Below are 20,374 nucleotides of genomic sequence, written 5' to 3'. Positions count from 1 at the left end.
GAGGGGGGGGGGGGGGGGGGGAGTCATTTGTATAAGGATTGCATAGTTACACTGATGAGGAGTGCCACAGATGTCTGTCCCAATAATAGAATTTGTCATGCACAAGAAAGAAAGATGTAACCAATTTTACCTGTAAGGTAAAGAAAATAGCAAAATAAAAAATATGTTGCAGCAAGAGCACAACTGCAGCTAATTGTTGGATTTTTATACTAGTGAAGCAAATTCCATTCAATCCAGTAACACAAAAAAAAAGTTCCAATTAGAAGCCAATTCAACTTCAAACCACAATACTTCTGAGCATTTACAGCAGTAAGGGTCTCGAAACATTTTGCAGACATTAATTAACTAAGCCTCAACAACCCTTCCAGGTAGATATTATCCCTGCTCTACAAAGGGGAAAATGGAGCCCCTGAGATAAGAAGTGACATGAAGAGACTCACTTGGGACCCCTGGTGAAAACTGAAATGGCATGCTATACTGCGAGAGAGGAAGCATGCACTTCTCCAACTAGGATCATTTGACTTGTAAATAAGAACTGCTGGAGTCTATAGTCTCCAAAATATACAGCACATTGGGCTTACATGCGACATGAGCCTGTTCTGCAAGATGACACATTTACAAGCCAGCGTACAATCTGGCACCCAACCCCCATGTCTTCGGTGGGGGATGGGCTCCTGTCTGAATAGATCAAAGACTCCTGGCCATGGGAACTGAACCAGCTCGCATAACAGGGTACCTTCCATCACCTTATCGGCTGCTGATGGTAATCGGCTGACTGAAGGCACAGAATAGCCACCACGATCCTGTCAAGAACAACTAAAGCCAGCAGCAACTTGTATGCAGTGCTAATATCTTCCAGGGAATTTGGGAACAGGGGAGGGAAAAAAAGAGAGGAGAAAAATTTCCTTCAAGTAAACCATTCCAGACATTGCAGCAGCAGATCAGTCCATAAACGCCAACTGAAACTGCTTTCAAGACAGGCAAGAATAATGCCTGTTGTGGAAGTGCCTTCTGGCCTCAGCAGCGGACAGCTCGGCGTTTTGTCTGTGGCTGTTCTGATGTAAGCTGCTTTGCAGAGAGGAAAATGCAGCCAGAGTGCTTTCGAGAGGGGGAACGCTCTCGCCGGGAGGGTATCATTTAGCAATTTGTTATATGCTTTCAACCCCATTGTTTCCGAGCCTTGTGGAAGAACAAAAGCAACTGCTAATCAAGATACAAAATTATAAGGCTCGCCTTGCACAGAGAAAGCGGCACCTAAGTCATATCTGCCTTTGAGAAGGTGAGAATTTATAGAATCATCAAAAAAAAGAAAAGAAAAGAAAAGAAAAGAAAAGAAAAGAAAAGAAAAATGTATCAGTTTAATTAATGGCACAAACTAGCATAGGGCCTGAATCTGTGAGATATAAAGCACCCTTGAGTTGAAGGTGCCCAGCCCCTGGCAGGATTAAGCCCTACAGTTAGAGCAAGTAACCTCGACATTATTCAAAATACCAACAAATAAATGACAGGCATATAGTACAAATGTAGCTCTGTATAGTACAAATTGAGCTTCAGCCCCACTTGGTGCAAAGAAGCCTCACAGCTACAACCAAAAACCCTGCAAGAAGTCTCTGATGCTTTATTATTAAAATATGTAGACCCAGTTGATTAGTTTAAATGCTCTTTTTCCACCATCTCCTAGCAAAATGCTTGGACTTCAATGCCAACAAATGAGTCAATATTGCATACAAGGCTCTGCAACATCACAGAAGCACATAAAACTGTCACAAGTGAAACAGTATGCTGCATAACTGTTACCAAGTCTAGCTTCTTTCAAATCTTGCAGTGGTGGACACAGTATCATGGGAGAATACGACCCGCGCATACGGTGCCGGATGGAAGCAATGGAAGCTACTACAGAAGGGGTAAGCAAGACCACAAAGCATAGCTACTTTCTGATAGAAGTAAAGGCTGTCAAAGTACCACATGGAATAAATGCACCCTGCTTTACAACAAAAAGAAAAGATAAAAATTGGGGGCTAGCCTGTATAATACCCAAGTCAGAGTCCAGCCCTGAGTGACACCCCATTCAAAGCTAAGCATGTTCCCAGTGATTTGGATGGGTTGTAGATTAGGCCCACTATGCCCTAGCAGGCATCAAACATTTCAGCAGCGGAGAAAGCTCTCCCAAGGGTAACAGGGACCAAAATCTAGCACGCTCTACCTGTATCCTGTCACAGGGCTCCCACTGCAAGTACTGTGACACACAGAATCAGACCCCATTTAACTAAATGTCTTAACTCTAGGGGCAGCGATCTTTGCCAAATTTTGGCTGCTGTTCTTGTGGACCGAAGATTCCTTCCCCCACCCCTTTTTTCTTTTTTAATTTGAAAACAAAAGCAATAGTTTGGAGAATAATCCTAAAGAAAGGTCTCTCTCTCTCCCGCTCCCCTCCCTCAGCATACCCTTAAAGTGTGTATTTAAAAAAACCACAGCATGCACACACACCGCCCATCACACAAGTGGAATGGTTTAAAATGTTCTAATCACAGACTAACTAATTGGAAGAGGGGTTAAAAAAAAAAAAAAGAGAGAGAAAAATTTACAAATAAATCCTTTATCCTGTGGGTAGAATGAAAAACAAGGTAGAAACAAGCTCATTCCTATGCTTATAAAACAAGCCTTTACAGATAATTATGTTTTATTACTCTTCATTTTATGAGGATTGTGTTATACAAAACAAATACCAGATGCCTATTTGTTTTATTCATTTTAGTGAGGTTGGGGGGGAGAAATCTCTTCAAGCGCTGTTGTGAGCAGCTCTGCTTTTAATTAAACACAATGCACAATGAACGCATAAAAATTAATACTGTTTGAAACCAGCAGGTAGGCAGCAAATGTATCCGACTGGAGCTGCCGAGTACCCCCTCCCCTCAGAGCTTGCACGGCAAGACAACACATTCACAAGCCTATTACTTCAGAGCTGGAGTCAGCGGAGCTGGTGCTGTTGTGCAAGGTCATTTATGGATTTCATTTTTGTGAAAAATTAATGCCAATCTTTGCAGAAATCAAAAGGCAAGGAAAAATCAATGGGAATTTAACACCACTGGTGTTAAAATGGCATAGCAGGTCCAGTCAGTAACATACACTTCCTTAGTAGTACGTGAGGTCTGGCTTTTCAGCCGTGTTGGAAGATCGGCTGAAATGGAGCATGCTACCGACACTTCAGAGAAAAGGCAAAGGATGCACAAAGTGATTTCAGGCTACAATCACGTGGGAGCTGGACGAAGGGGTTGAATTCTCTTTACTCTCTGGAAGCAGTGGGTCTGCTGCTCTCGACTAGCCCTTCCTTGCATGACAGAAACGTGCGGGACAAGACCTGTCGTCTGAAACACGGGTCTTCGCTCCGCAAGTGGAAAAACGCCATCGCTCTTTTCAGAAAGAGGCAAGCCAAGCTAGTGCAACTCTAGCAGCTAAAATTGGTTGCTGTTCTTCTAGGAAAATCAAGTTAAATATGACTTTTCAACAAGTCAGCTAAAAGCAATCCACACCCATGGAAGCACTACTGGAAAATCTGTTTTCCTAGTTTAAGCGTCGGTTTTTCTTTTTATTTTAAAATTTCATTAAGATGCAATTCTGGGGTTGTGAGGCAGACTGCTTAGGTAAGGCTGACGTTAGTCGTACAGTAAGAGCAATTTTCCACATCGGATCTGATATGTATTTAAATCTCCTCCAAAGGAAAATGAAAATTCTCTGCAACATCTCATCCCAAGATGGAGTTTTTCTGGAAAACGAAACAATGAAGTTACAGCATAACAAGAAGTGGGGAGTGAAGAGCCTCTTCAAGTCCAGGTTTCTATGCTTTACCTTGAAGATATTATCTAAGCATGGGGGAGAATCTATTGATAGGAAGTTTCAGCCTTAACCATTTCCTAAATATAATTAGTTTACAAATACACATTGGATTCTGAACCTTGCTAAACCAACCAGTTAATTGTAGCCCGCCTGTAATAGGACCACAAGAGGCAATTATACTAATCAGTGCATCTATTATTGTGAAACATTCTTACCCTTGCAATAAAGTTTAACTTAAATAGTAATTATTAATTATTATAACACGTAACCAGTGGGACAATTTAAGATTAGACAGTCTCTGCACTCAAATGCCTTCAAATGTTTAGCTCCCTTATTTTATAAGCATATATCACAGCAGGGCTCGCAGACAATCATTTTGCTGTAAATCAATTTAGAAATATTTTCAACTAAATTTTAAAAATGATAGGTACAAGAAACAATTGCAAACCATTAAAAACTGAAAACGGAACCAAAAAAAATCTATTCTCATTGAAGTTCAATGAAGTTCCTTTGCCGTAAACAAGCAAACAAACAAAAAATGAATGCATATTCTAATCACTTCATTCATTACTGTTATTTGTATTCAGCTGCACGACATGAAACAGGCATCAGAAGCCCAGCAGCAGTTGAGATGAGAGCTCTTTGAAGATGGCAGGTGTAAAATGGACTGATTTTATGATAAACATTTAGGGCAAGTGATTAAGAACAGGATTAGGGATCCACTGTAAAAACACATCTTAACAGAATATCCCTGCTGCCGTGATTCTTATGGTCTAAACAAAGAAGAAAGACAAAGCAGCAGCATGCCTGACAAGGATGGTGCAGACATATAGAAAGAAGAGGACACAGAGACATGATAGTTCCACTACAGAAGAATATTCGTAGAGTTCAGAGATAACCCTGGACGTCTTTGCTCTTGGTATGTTCCAGCCTTGGTCTGCAGACCTCCCACTATCTCCATGTTACTAGAAAAGCTTGCTTCTAAAATGCAGACCCCACCTTTTAGAAAAAAGACCTATGGTCTTCATACGTTCTTCATGTTATAACAGGGAGAAGGTCCCATCTACTCATTCCCACTCAGCACATACCAAATCTCACAACTGGAGTAATGTAGCCATCTTAGAGCAATCCTGAGGACACCCAGAAGCAAGCCTAAGACAAAGAGCCTAAGAGCAGCAATGGGCATGTCCGGACCACTCTAAGGTGGTCAAATTGTCTCATTTCCAGGATGTGGTTCAGACAGAAGAGGAAGATGTGTCATGCTTCTTTTCCTGGCATGGAGGCAGTGTAGACATACCCTTAGTCAGTGGTTCTCAACCTTCTGGACTCAAAGCACCTGAGAAAATGCCAACTCTTAGCTTTCCCTTGTTTCCTACCTAGGAAAAAAATTAATAGAGCAATTCTTCTATTGCAAAGAACTCAGGAAGACCAAAATAGGTCAGAATATTTTTGACACTATGGATTCCCATTTGAAATCTCTGGGTTTATCTTGTAAATCATGTGCAGGTGTTTTGCACACTATTAGAAAATCTGTTTTTCCAGTTTAAGTACTGGTTTTTCTTTTGTTCTAAAGTTCATTAAGATGCAATAAGAGTACCTAACAGTACTAATATTAATGTACAGCATGCAGTGGAACCCTTACAATGATCTCATGGCACCCCAAGGTGCTACAGTTCCCTTGCTGAGAATCACTGCCCTAGGTTGTCATTGGTTTTTTGAAGCTGATCTGGAAGTTGCCTAGGTACAGAAGGTTCTTCTATATCAGGGTATGCAAAAAATGAATGAGCCTCAAGTCTTCTGTAACTGTTGTAGCTATTAAAAAAAAAAAAAGTCAACAGTACATTATTAAAGCTTATGAAACCTTTAACCTAGATGCAAGGTAATAAAGTGCTGTTTTAATCTTAATGTCTCATCAACAGCACCAGACAAGCTGGGTTTTTTGTGCACTTGGCTCACAAGGTTTGGTCTGTTTTCTGTCAGAGGCAGGAGCTTCCAGACAGGTAGGTTTCTTGCCCAGGGAATTTCCTCCCCATGAGGATGGTCTTCTGCAGCTGGTAGCACAGCTTTCAAATTCTTCCCATTTGTGCTGGTTTATAGGACCCTAAGCATGCAGAGTAGTCTTTGTTCTTTTGTCTTAACAGTTGTAACTTAGCTTCTAATTGATGATATGACTTAATAAAAGACCAGAGCATCTACAGGAGTTTATTCTGAAAAAAAATGGTGAAACTAAAACCCTACTACAGTATTCCACAATTAATTTTTTGGTGAGCGACATGGAAAAAACATTGCATTTGTGTGTGTTCAAATTAGCAGATGACTATGGTATGTTGAAGTCTACAGAAAAATGTTTCTGCACCCCTATTCTTTCTTTCAAGTGTCATCCCCATGTCTTCATAGAGCCCTAATACCACTCTCACTTTGATAACTCCTCCTTTTCCCATCTCCGGCTCTTGGAATCCCTTTAATCTTGTCACAACAGCAGGACAAAGAGGAAAAGAAAAGATAGATGAGAGCGGCTTGTGTCTGAAAAAAAAAAATCAGCATGACAGGAGGATTCAGAGAGTCCTGACATTCTGGAGGCAGCAGATAAAAGTACTGAGAGGAAGGGGCTTCATGGTTTTTGATTAAAATGGTGGCATGATCCCCAGAAGTAAAACTCATCTTTCACACCTACCTGAAATACACTCCCATAAAAGATATGTCTAGTGATCTGTGGATGCCAAATTTAGCTGTGCATACATGATTTATCTTATGGCAACTATACGTAAAAGCTGCTTGAGATCTGTGTCCAAGCCAAAAAAAAAAAATCCTGTTCAGTAAAGTGATCTGTTTCCCAAATCCAAACTTTGAGCCTGAAAGCATGGAAAGTAATAAAGAAGAAAGTTAACAATAGGCTTGAAATAAGAACTACAGAACTTCAACACTGTATTCAAAGGGAGACTGCGGGACAGAAAAGGAGAATATTATGCATGATTGCCCCAAATAGTTCCCCGTCTTCAAAAAAGTTGCCTTAAAATTCTGACTGATATCGTTCACCTTGCTGCTGGTACAGTTTTATTACCATTACTTTTGAGAATTTCTCTGGTACTTAATATGCAGAAACGGTATACAGGAATAGATCCTGCTGCCATAGATAATGCGGTTCTAAGGGAAACCCATCAATTGTTAATGGCCATGCAAATTGTTGAAACTAGAGAGTTATTCACAGTTATCTCACTGTGATTTGGTAAGTGTCCATGCCTGATGTGATCACTCACTTGATATATTATTCCATTATAATGCAAGTAGTAGCCTTACCTTTCAAAGGTAAGAAGCAGAATGAGAAAGAGAAGGAGAAGGACTTCTGTTCGTTTCCTTGCTTTTCATGATTTTTAGGTAGCCAAAACCCCATTTTTTCCTGAAAATTTTACAGTAGGAAAAAAGGTGTCTTTAAGAAGTCATACTCAGCTGAAATTTAATTCCCTTTGATCAAAGTTGAGAGAGACACTTAATGTGCGGTTTTCAGCTTCAATCTTAACTTTATGCGCTGCATGCAGGATTGGGGGCTACAACTGGAGATTAGTCATTTCTTACATTTCTGACTGGAGCAACTTAAGCATTAAAATATTTTGATATTTAATAAGCTATCTTCACATTTCCTCAAATTCATAATGAGAGCCGTCTCTTCCGTTGCCAGCTCACTGATTATTAATTTTCAGCTTTATTGCAGTTCCAACACATCAGATGCTTTTATTTTCCTTCTTGTGTGAAATATATTACTTTTACTAAAGTGCAGTTTGTTTTGATTTTGCTTATTTGCTTTTAAACAGCCCTCCAGGGGGAGGGGAGGAGAGTTACTTTTCCTCCCTTCTAAAGAATTCTAAAATCACTGTACACAAAATAAATCATATAATTATATCTCCCACTTGGATTAGATAAATTATATTTAATTAAAAAAATCCATCTACTAGCACCCAGCACAATGGTTGATGGCAAATCAAGGTGATAAAACATTTATGTATTTATCTTCTTGAAATAGCTTGCTAAGTGTATGTGCAGAGAAACTCAAATCAAGACTTTAGAATTCTGAACCCAGAGATTATAAGAGAAGAACTGTCCTTCCCTTCATTTGCAGATAATGGGCTTGATTTGCCAAAGCAGCCTTCATTTCTACATCTGCAGACAATAGTGGGTGCAATTTTGATGGCACACTTCATAGCAGTGAAACATCATGCTACCTGATTGCACCAGTAAATCAGGTATTGCTATCAAATGTGTCTACAATTATTTGCAGGTGCAAAAAAAAAAAAAAAAATCAAAAAAAAAAAAATCAAAAGAAGTGACACTTGCGGGGTAGAGTCAGGGTCTCTCGCTAAACTTCTTACATAGCTGAATGAAGGAGACACACAAGAACTAATGCCTCAAGGACTCAAAATGCAGCACAGAGTAGGGATCTATATCTATCTATCTATGTATCTACATCTATATAGACAGATATAGATATCTATATATCTATATCTATAGATCTCTCTCTCTCTCTCTATAGATAGATATCTATCTAAAGGACTTAGTCCATCTGTATGTGTGTTTGTCTGCCTGTTCATAATGCTCTGTGGGGGGGAATGGCTCCCAGCAGGGTGTGGTTTCAGCCAGTGCTGTGTCAAGAATGTGGCAGTGGTGAAGCGTCAGATGCAGTGCTGGGGGCGGAGGGAAGGGGGAAGAGGATGGAGCATGGTTGGATGCGGGGCGGTGGCAGCATGGGGTGTGGGGAGGCAGTGGTGGTGCAGGGTGGTGGGTGACAATGCTCTGTCCCCACCCAACCCTTCCCCCAGTCATTTTTGACAGGCAATTCGCTAGTATATTAATAATGAGTTCCCCATTAGAGCCCTGTGCTCTGCTTGCTTTGTCTCTCTACAAACAGGTAGGAAGGAGCTCTCTGCTTCAGCTAATACAGTGGAGAAAATGGAGCCAGCTAATGGCGGGGTTGGAGAGCCAGAGAAGACATTCAGACCGGCTCTCACATGCTGCAGCTAGGTAAAGGCATTGAGGGGCTGTGCAGTAAGTAAAGGCACTGCAGGTTAACCCTCTTTGGAGAGGTGAAGGAAGACGGGTACCCCAAACGGTAAGGGGGCAGGGGAACAAACCCTCACATGCAGTAGGTAGAAAAGAAAGGAGCAGTTCAGAACCAGCTAGAAGGCAGGAGTGGTGAGCATAGATTTTGCATCATGGCAGGAAGCAACAAAGAAAGGAGGAACATTGCTAGAACTTTACCACCACTTCCACGCACTGCAGACTAGCCATTAAAGGCAGGCCCTGAACTATCTGGGCCACCCCTTTTTCATTTACACACAGGAAGAGAGGAGCGCTGTAAAAGACACTACTCAAACTCTCACATAAGCAAACCTGCAGGGAAAGCTCATTTCTCAGATGCATGAGACTTCCATTAACAAAGAGTCTCCAAAACTTACTGAGCATACCAACAACCATATAGCTATGTCAACATCCACTTCCAAATCCCTTCACTGTTTTTTTGCCCCTGACCATAGCAAACCTGTCTCCCTCTGCCTCACGATGCAAAGTTAACGCAACCTGCAGTTTTCCTCTGCCCTCTAAAGATCTTGTACTCTCACCCCTGGCTTCAAGCTACCACTCCTCATATTTTGCTCAGTTCTCTCCCCTCTCCACAAGTACAAGACAAGCAGTCTTCATTTCCTTCCAGGAATCTCTTATTACACACACTCCCCTTGCCCAACTGCTGCCCAGTGAATGGCCTTGCTCAATATTTGACTGCAAACTCTTTGGGGCAGAGAGCAGTGAATTATGTCCTTTTTACAGCCCCAGTTAATTCATTATTAATGGGACAGGGCTTTCATTTATACTCTTAAGAAGTGTCTTGGCAGAAGTTTTCCATCTGGGAATTATTTCATCTGTGGCTATGCTTAGACCTTCAGCTTCTCCCCCTCACGTTCTATTTAGGAGCTGACAGATGATTGATCTTATTGATTTGTGTCAACATTTTGACTTGGTCTTATTGACCAGCTGTAATTTAGTGGGAGGAGTCTGAAGAGGAATTGAAGATTCAGTTTAATGCAACTTGTCACGCTGCTCGAAACAGGAAATGCTATTATAGAAGCGCATACACATATCCCCGGGACTGAGTTGGGTTTAAGTTGTCAAAAGTGAGCAATAAGACATTTCATGTGACCATGTTTACAGCAAATCCAATGTTAAAAAATGCAACTATATAATTATAATCTATTCCAATTATGCAAAGAAGTAACATTTCAGAGAGGCCTTCTCATTTCCCATTCTTAGCACTGAATACTTTTGTTTTGCAGCCAATCAACCAAATTAGCCCTAATTCTGTTTCATTCAGATACACAAAGAGTATATTAGAGAAGAAAGTGAACAAACAGGAAATTCACTTAGGAACCTTTTTTTTAAGCTTTCATGTATTTCTGGACTAGAAATTGTCATGGGAAAGGAGTCAACTTGTGAAAGAATAGCTTTACTGAATTTATTAACTAAATTGCAAGGTCGCTGTAACATTTATCAGCAATGGCAATGCCTATAACAGCTGTGAGTGAGTTGACATTTGGGTTGGGTTGAGTGAAAACGGTGTCTGCTAAAATTCACAAAGCCATCCCGTTCAATACCCTGACCCAGCATGGCTCTGTCACAAATAAAGCAGACAAGGGAGTCTTAGTTCAGAAAACATGTTACTAGAAGCAGCATAAAATATCACTTATCCATCATTGAAAAAAGACCTTACATCCACTGCTTCTTGAGATAACAGTTGGCATAAAGACAACACTGGTCTCATGCAGTACTTCTCTATAGATCTCAAAGTGCTTTAGAGAGGAAAGCAAATATTGCCCCCCATTTTGAGGAGCAGAAACCGAGTTGCAGAGGAGTAAAGTAACTCCTTCCAAGTGCCAAGGCAGGCTGGGACCCAGTGGCAAACTAGAACTAAGCAGAGCCAGAGTTCCTCACTCTTTAACTTTGGACCACACTGAGTCTTCATCTTTGGACGTTTTTAAAGATCAGATTAAACAAATAATCATCATGAACAGTTCAAAGAGAGCTGATCCTTCCTGGGGAAGAGGATGGATTACATTAGGGATGTCAAACACACAGTCCACAGGCAAAATCTAGCTTTCAGAGCTGCTCCATGCAGACCACTGTGGGCCACAGAGTTTAGGGGAGTGACCAGTGACACGTGGTCCTTGCCATGCAATGTGGGGCCTTAGGTCCCTGGTGGACATAGCCATTGGCAGCTGAGGGAGAACAAAGCATGTACAACACAACCCTTGGTTACCCTGTGGCTGCCAGGCCCACTCCTGCTGGCTTTTCTTCCACTGTTTCCCCAATCCCCTGGGCCAGATCTGGCTCAGGAGCAGCCCCTTCAGCCTCAATCAGGCCCAGAGCCCAAGGTGAGTGTGACACACCTGGATTAGAGGATCTCTTCAAGTGTATCATCTTCTATGATATAAGAAGAAGTTGGAAAGTCATGAGATATTTTGCAATGGCTTTATCAATGTGACGGTTTAACAGAGAATCGCGCTAGAGCTGAAAAATCTGATCTACTTTAATATGAAATGGGAGCCACATTAACCTAACACAAATGTCACCACTTTACAAAGTCAGAGGGCACAAAAGACCACACAATCTCTGACATAAATCTTTGTTAGGGGCACAGGGAGCTAAGGAAAGAGGTATCACTGCAACTCTAAAATAAAAGACTTGGAACAAAACCTGAAAAATCAATGTTGAAAGTATTCAAACAACATGCACCAGGAAACGCCCCAAGCACAAAATGCATAAGGAAGAAAAAAGTGCCCCTTCCTGCTGTTATTGTAGTGGACTGGGCTCTTTTGCCCAATTTAAGATCATGATTTGTAATAGCGCGTCTTTGCACAATAAAACAAATCAGAACCCAACCGTTCTGTTGCACCCACAAACAGGGAAAGCTGGGGAATTGTAAATATAACTTGAAGTTACGCTCATACATTCTTTTGTGCTAATGTAATCCACATATGATATGGAACAGAAACATATATATTGCATCACCACACTGGGACACAGTCATGCCTTATGGAAGGGAAATCAGTCATCTTAATGGTATACACAGCATGTTACTTAACTTCACTTCTCAACCAAGTAGCTGACTGGGTACCTATTGGTTAATTTTTCTGGTTAAGAAAGTGGTTTATTTACCACTGACTCCCAAACTCCTGTGATATTAGGACAGAAACCTTGGAGAGGAGAAAGGGACCATAGATCACGCCCCAGAAATCAGATTAGAGCAAGTCCTCTTGACTTCCAACCATTGAACAAATAAGCATTTAGTATTTACCAATTTCAGATACTCCTCCTGATACCAAGCATTTTGCTTTGAAACAGCCTGGCTGAAGGAGGATTGTTTTTATATTGTTAACTGCAAAATACCAGTTACTGATACTCAGCTATTCTAGACATGGAAAGTAGAAGTAACTTCACACTGGTGTTCAAAACAATTAACCAACACAGGAAGAGCTACACCAGGCCGGGCCCGTGAGCTAGCTAGCAGTATCTGTCACCTAGAGACATAAGGCAGGACAGGGTGGCACCATAGAGACTAACTGGTTCAGAAAAGCACAAGCTCTTGTCAAATGTTAAAGAAGTTGTCTGTCACCTACAAAAGCTCACGTTTCTCTGAGTTAGTGTCTAAGGGTGCTGACAGATGTGGTAGGGGGGGACAGCGCCCCCACCCAATGCCCTACCAGAAGCAGCAGCATGTTACTTCACCCTGGGTCCACAGCATCTGTAAAGATTGGATGCTTCAGTGGGGCTTTTTGGTGCTTTTAACTAAAGCCAATTCAATCAGCTACTAGGTAAAAGCACCAAAAAAGTGCCACTAAAGCACTTGATCTCTACAGACATTGGGAAAGCTGGGTTCAGTTAAGGTGCTGCCTCTTCTAGACGTGCTCAGCTCGGCGTCAGAGTGCACCGAGCTTAAAGTAAAGCACCAGTTTTGGGTTTTTTTTTCCATATCTGCAAGCAGCCCAAGACACCTGCCCTGCCTTCTGCCTGACTTCAAACGAACACAGCTAACTACCTCTGCCTGTCACTAAGAGAGTCGAGTATTAGCTGCTTGAGAAGTTCAAGAAACCCTAAAAGCAGGCAATTATATTGATTTCCCAAGGGAAAGTATCCTCCTAACTGAAAGTAGCCAAAGAGCTCAGTTTGAGGCCTACAGTATATTCATACACTGAATCTGTTGAGGGCCCTCTCACGCTTCTGAATACATGTATAATAATTGCCCCTTGCTCTGAAGAAACAATCACAGAATCCAGAAATGTTCAGCCCTGCCATACAAATGCAAACTATCAGTTATTATTTATACCCAGTACATCACTAGTTAGCACACAAACACATTGTAAAAAACCATGCCCCACTCCAAAGAGCTTACTGTCTAAACAGACAAGATGGAAGAAAGACGTGGAGAAAAGGACATGGTATGCAAGCAGAGCAATCCAAATAGGGAAGAGCAGGTTAATTGTTTTAACTAAACTGTGTTTCCTTATTTTAAATTTTCTTAAAAAATCATTGGGGGACAGACTTAAAGGTGTGGGGTTAATAGGAAAAGGAAGGACAATATAGAAGACAGGGTGAGATATATAAAGGAAATGGAAGAAAATGTTATGAGGGATCTAAAGTGAAACAACTTATCAATGAAAAATAAGTATCCAAGACCAAAATGTACGTGCAATGGCATCTTCATTGTCTGAAGATGCTACAGCTGCTATTGTCACTGGTACTCCCAGCTTTTATAGAAGAAGCTTTTTTAGTCTTAAGGGCTGATTTCACTTGGGAGATTCCACAGACAGGAAAGGCCCGGGATTTTCTAGGTAGTGGCTCCAACAGCTTTCCCTGAAACTCTATTTGCATACACATAAAGAGACTTTTCAGTACATAAATAAAGCAGAAAAAAAAAAGTGTTAAAACAGCTCCTTCAAATTTCTCAGATTTGTGAGAAATCAAGTGGGCTTTGGCACTTACCAGTTTGCTACGTTTTAAAATGAAAGCATTTTAAATGGGTAAATAGAAATTATCAAAGAATTAAGAAGTCTGAAAGGATAACAGCCTGCTGGGGATAATTTTCTTGTAGTAGCCATGAAGCTCTGACACAGTGCACAGGAACTCTTAGTATGTCCTGAACTTCATCCAAATTGTAGATCTGGAAAAGAGGGCTAATTTTAATAAATAAATAAAATCTTTAAGCCAACGCTGGTCTTGCTGAGGTCACTCATTTCAAACAGGAGAAGACTGGCCCTCATGATAGCCAATAAATTGTGATCATCATCCACAATGAACTACAGGACTCTCGCCCCTTTGTAAACAGCTGATTAAAGGATGAGCTGAGGAAGCTTTTAAACAAGTCTTTCTTACAAGGTGCCAAACCAGTAACCAGTTTTATACAAAAGGTGACAGTTACATTTATATTTTAACACAACATATTTAGAAGTCAGCAATCTTTATTCTCCTGTCAAACTTAACTTTATAAAGTTTATGTTAATCTCTTTTCAGGGGCCAGAGAATAAATTAATCTCAAGTATTTTACATACTAGGGGGCCCAGAACCAAAATTTAGGTCCTAGAGTTGCTAATTTCAATAGAGAACACCTGGAAGCACACACTCCAACCGTGGTAAGTGAGAAGAAGGGCACTAAACTACCTTTTTTCCCATTCCATTCTATATTACGAGCTAGTACACAGAACAGCTGCTTTAGAGATAAGAGGTGAAGCAGGGATTGGACAACAGTTCTTTCAACATGATGTATTCAAGTTAAGTATGGTATCCCATCAGATGCTATGAATGGTCTTGCACAAAGTCCATTCATAGCATCTTTTCTGCAGGTCCATTTATAGCTGTTGCCTATGAAAACTCATGACCCTCTGAACCAGTTAGTCTTGATCGGCTCCTATAGACATGGGGGCCTAGTCTGACACGCTGGAGCATGGAAACAGATGCTCTCTGGCAGCCATCCACATCACGTGCATCAGCATCCCCACGCTGAAAAAACGGTGATGGGCACTTTGAAATAAAACACGTTTGATGAGCTTTAGTTCAAAGTGCCCTGCCGCCATTTTTTTCAGCGCAGGGACAGGCAGGGACGCTAATACAGTGACACACAGGTGCTTTTAATTAGCATGACTCACTAATTAAAATGCCCAGCACCACATCCCACAGCACATGTAAAAATATCCCATACTATTTAATTAATGCGCATTAAAATATGCTAGTGCATATTAAGCGTCACTTTAAAAAAAACATAAGGTACCACCGTACCCTACCTTCTGCCCAACATAGCTAACAGCCTCTCTGCCTACAGTATCCCAAAAAGAGTGGAAGTGTGTGGGCCTTCCCTGGTCATGTGGAATCCACTAAGCTATCAGAACCACACACCTACGTTGTTTGATAGTATAGACTTATACCAATATCACACATTTATAGATACTTTTTACTGACATCTAGTTATACTGTGTTCTGTAGCTTCTATATTCCATGTAGACATATGGAAAAAAAAACAAGTGTAGTTACATACCTCTCAAAAATGCCTCTTTTAGGGTACACCACTTTTATTAGGCTCCAAATTATTGATCTTCCATATGAATTTGGTAGAATTAATCCATCAATGCATGAATCATTTTTTCTGTATTTCTCATTTCGAGTCTGGGTCACAATCCAGCCTGTATCTAGATATTGACTGGTTGAGGAATACAACAGATGCGAGCAGGATGTTGAGCTGCATTTATGTGGCGTTCTCTTCTGATAGGTTTATATAGCCAAGCAAAAAACAGGGTAGATTTGTGCCGTTTTAGACTAACTAAATCAGAGGTATATTTAAATTATACAGCTATAAATTATAGACGATTCAGTCAGTCTGTAAAGGTGCATATATACCCTGTCTTCTGCATGACTCCAGACTAACATGGCTAACTACCTCTTTCTATATAGCCAAGAGAGCACCAAGATTTCTCTAAATCTATTCTGGATCCATCTCTCCTAGCCAGCATACAGATTTTTTTTCATTTGTGCGGTTTCCATCATTAATTTCAGCTACTCTGTTTAGGAGATTTTTACCACTGGTTGGAGATTAATACACTGGTCCAGTGTTGTCAATGGAAATCCTCCTACTGATTTCAATAAGATTTGGACCAGGTCCTGAACTTCTGATTCCACTCATTACCAGAATCTCCATTTTCCAAAACCAGGGCTATTTATAGCCTTTACCAAGGCAGCATATGGGTTATACACATTGCTATATTTCTCCCTAAATTATTTCAGGTTTGGGACAAATATCTTGAAAGTATTTAGTTGGATTAGGGTAGGCAAACAGTATGAATGTATTGGTTTTTTTCTGACAGCACCAAGAGTCAACTGCTTCCCAAAAAAGCAATTGGAAACACGTGTGTGTGCGTGTGTGCACACGTGTATGCACGTGCATGTGCACATAACCCTTTGTTCAACCTGTATTTAAGTGTCAATGACTGGTTTATTGGCTTAATCTTTTTCAAAACTGGGAAGTGTGAAGCTAAAATACAAGCAAGAACACAAAAACTCTAATGCAAAGGAATTTTAAAAACCCAGTGGTTCTACCACCTGACTACATAAACCATCCATGATAAAGGGAGTCAGGGGCATAACACACAAAGTATTTTTTTAAAACCACGTTTCAAAGCAGTCTAATTATGATAATGCAATTCATTTTAGTCTGCATCAGCTTTATCTGCTGAGATGCATAACTCTAATGAAAATTAATTAGCTCCACCATACAGCTGGATCTCTTAATACAACTTGTGTAGACAGCCACATATGTCCTTCTTTGAAAGGATGGCACACTTTCCCTTTATACAGGTAGAGAAGTCATTTTTCTTATCTTTTCTGATTTCCTAGAGAGGGTGGAAGGAAAGTTGGATCCTGCAGAAATGCAGTTCATGTTTGAGCCAGACAGAAAACAATTCTCTCTAGACACAATTTCATTGCAAATAATTGACACTGTACATCAGAAATAAAGGCAATGGATCATAACCTTACTCTGTTGATATGAGTTTATCAAGTTTTAAAATCTGATCATTGAGTTTATCTGGCTTCATATGGTTTTCCCCTGTAGCCAAGCTAAAAAGAAAAATCATTCACAATTCACCTTGCAAGAATCAATACTTCTGGGCCAGTATACTGTATGCAGAAGAACCACACTCCCGTCTATCACATGAAAACAAGGTAGTATAAATGCCACCGTAAATTAAAGAAAAATTGGCACAGAAGACAGAGAGAGTGAAATATTTGCCTTGTCCAACTCCATATGGACAAGTAAATCCATTTCTAATGCACAAATCTTGGAGAATGCACATCATTTTAAAACCACGAGGACATGTTGCTTAATCAAATTAAAAAATGCACAAGTAAAAGTAGCTCTGCTCACATCAAAAAATCTGTGAAGTGAATTTAGATTGAGCATGAGCCTAGTCTTTTAAACCCTTTTAAGACATTTCTTCTGCAACTAATCCAGCCTTGTGCAACATCATATTTCAAAGGAAAGTTTCAGACAGTTAGCTGAGGACTATTTTTTACAACCCTCACATATATGCATTAGATATACATATATAAGAAATGCCACCAGCTGACTGTAGTCACACACCTCTCAGGACATGACCTTGGCAGATTTCATGAGCTGAGCAGTGTGGCACAGGCAGTACTGGAATAGGAAGAGAAGGAAAACCCAAGATGTTACAGGAAGTGGTACTGGTGTATCGGTAGGTGGCACACTTTGCTATAAATCAGCCCTGAATCAATGCCTCAGCATGGCAGTAAGGGACAGCAATGTGCTGTGGCAGGTGCTGTCTTCCAAATTATGGCTTTATACGGTTTACAGGCATTCACAGAAGTGAGCTTAGTCCCAGTATGCTGACCATAACTGCAGTTGAACAGGTTTAAATTACTAAGATTATCATCTTCACTTCCTGTCTCCACCTACTGCATGGCACTGCTAGACATTAATAAATGGGTTCAGCACTCTACCCCAGCTATGCCTGCATTTTAGTGGCATAGTGACTCTTGTTTCTTAGGGATAAGACGCACTACACCCCTCATGGATTAATATTCCTTTGTTTGCACTGTGCACTCTTTAGTGAGGATAAACTACATAGATATTTTAAGTAACAAGTATTCAAGTTCCCTAGAGTCAAACTTCTGTCTGATATTTTTGTCTATTTGTTCTTACAGAATCTAAAAGAAAGCTTTATATCACACTGCATTCTGCAGAACTCAGTAGGGTGGCTAAAGGATGCAAAAAGTTTAGACTAAGCCAGGTAACTTGAATATATCCCAAGTAAAGACAGTCTTGAGTGGCTATAGTGGGTTCTCTCTGTCTCTCTCAAACACTACACTCTCAGTAGGTCCCTTTAAATATTCTGTTCAAAGGAAGATCATCAGTTACTATCCACTGTTTAAAAGATATCCCAGCTCCTGAGCAAAATGTAAAGGTAATTTGACTTCAGCATACTCTTAGGCTTTATACTGAGTTTTTGCATATGGATCATATTGCAAATTTAATCGTTAATTTTCTGTACTCAGAAATGAATGGAATTGAAAGCTTAACAATTATTTTTGTTGCTTCCCACCCCACCCCAGGGTGACCTAAGAAAAAGCAGAAGGCGGATAAAGATCCAGCTTTCTTATGCTGCAGCGTTACCACAGTTCTGTGGCTAAGGATTGCGTGGGAAATTAGAAGCCACTTAGAAACTTCGGTGGGTATTAACACTTGCATAGTTTCTTCACTACTCTTCCAGGATTAGTTTTCCTTCCACGTAGTATTTCACTAGGCATTGCAAACCTTTGGCAATTCCTGATGCAGCTGTACTAACTCAGCAATATAAAGCTGCTCTAATTCATTTTTTTAAACTTCTGTAACATGGAAACGCACTATGCAGCTTTTGCATGAGAATAACTACTCTGCAACAAACAGAGCAGTGGTCAGCATTTAAATTAACTGAGCAGTTTCAAGCAGACTAATGAGCACTGCCCTTCCGCAGCGGCAGTGCCTGTAAAGCGATGTTTTCAGCAGCTACACATACAAACTGCAAGACTGCAAGGGAGGGAGGGAGTTATTGAGTCTTTCAGAAGTTCTTGGCTAAACTCACCTTCAGTGGCAGCATAAAGGGAGCACCATATATACATCTCTCTCTCTCTCAGTGTTACAGGATGAACTGAATCTATTTGCACCCCTGGAAAGAGTTGTCACCATCATAAAAGAATATGTGGGACTTGAGTCAGTCAGTGGAGTCTGTCTCCTCTACTGGGTTTTGTGGTCACTTGATGCAAGACTGCGGGATATGGCCAGCACCCACTTAGCAGTGACCACCTGGCAAGTGTTCCTGGAAAGAGGCACACTCAGTACCCAGCCTGCCACCCCCACCTGCCAACAGTTCCCCTCCAACTTTGCCCTACGTAGAGAACTTCAGGACTGGGAAGGGAGGAAGGGATTATTGCTGCAGCCACCTCCTCGCCTGGCAGCAGGCATGCAAATGCTCCCCAGGTCACCAGCCTTGCACAGATAGAGCCTCAACCCCCCCCAGCAGCTTAGTCTGCCTCCACTCCCATGGCTCAGCTCCTGGGACAGCGACACGGAGGGGAACCCCAACCCCAATCTGCCCTGTACAGCTCTGCAGGCACCAAGCAGGACTCTCCCAGGGAAGGGGGGCTACACCCACGCCACCTGTGGCCTGCCGGCATCACCCAGCTGCGAGCACGTGGAGGCCAGCGGCTGGCACAGACAAGGGGCTCACTTACTTCTCGTACTCGCTGTTGTCCCTGTCGCAGCGCGAGTCCTTGTGCTTTTGCCAGTCCTTGCCATGCTTGCAGGTGGTCAGGAGGACAACGTCCTCCCCGTTGTGGACGTGGTATAAGGCCTTCCTGGTGTCACGTGGTATAAGGCATGCCGGGGGTCGGAGCCGATCCCCGTGAGCTACCTCTTCCCCTTGAAGACCAGCATGTACTTCCTGAGAGGAGGGATCGTGTTAAACCGCAGCGACCCCTTCTCCCCGCCTGTCCTGGGGTGGTCCTTGGAGAAGAGCGGGATGGACACGTCGAAGCGGGGCCGGAAGGTCTCGGTGCTGATGCTGGCCTTGGCCAGCATGGCCTGCCCGATGTCGAAGCCCACGTCCTCGGTGTAGTCGGGCCAGGTGCCGGAGTAGAGGTTGAAGATCAGGTGGTTCCTGCCGTTGTTCCACAGGTGCAGGCCCTGAACCTTGGCGCGCAGGTTGTGCACGTACTGCGGGGACAGCTGGTCCCGGTCCAGCGTGTCCAGGCTGAGCACGAAGAGGCAGGCCTGGCTGGGGTCCGAGGTGTAGAAGCGCGAGCCCTCGATAGCGGCCAGGATGTTCTGGTAGCTCTCGGCGATCTTCTCGCCCTTCTGCTGCGGGTACACGTAGACCCTGAAGCCGGTGCGCTGGCAGAGCGCCACGTCGAAGCAGGACTCCATGCGGCACCTCTTGCCCTTGTACACGCTGGCGTTGGC

The 20,374-nt window shown here is 41.9% G+C and overlaps 1 protein-coding gene across 1 annotated transcript in view; it reads right to left on the bottom strand.

The window, feature by feature from the left end:
- EXT1 (exostosin glycosyltransferase 1) overlaps positions 1 to 20,338 on the bottom strand; it is a 238,547-nt gene extending 218,209 nt beyond the window's left edge. The window contains exons 1-2 of the mRNA XM_014521376.2: positions 19,903 to 20,338; positions 19,648 to 19,834 (exon numbers count right to left, since the gene is read on the bottom strand). Of these exons, the coding sequence (XP_014376862.1) occupies positions 19,648 to 19,834; positions 19,903 to 20,338 (623 nt within the window). The remainder of the gene's footprint in view (positions 1 to 19,647; positions 19,835 to 19,902) is intronic.
- Between the last annotated feature and the right edge of the window lie 36 nt (positions 20,339 to 20,374).

This window comes from Alligator sinensis, unplaced genomic scaffold (assembly GCF_000455745.1).
Source record: "Alligator sinensis unplaced genomic scaffold, ASM45574v1 scaffold895_3, whole genome shotgun sequence".
NCBI classification, from domain to species: Eukaryota; Metazoa; Chordata; order Crocodylia; family Alligatoridae; genus Alligator; species Alligator sinensis.
This window is presented reverse-complemented; position numbering and strand designations above follow the sequence as displayed.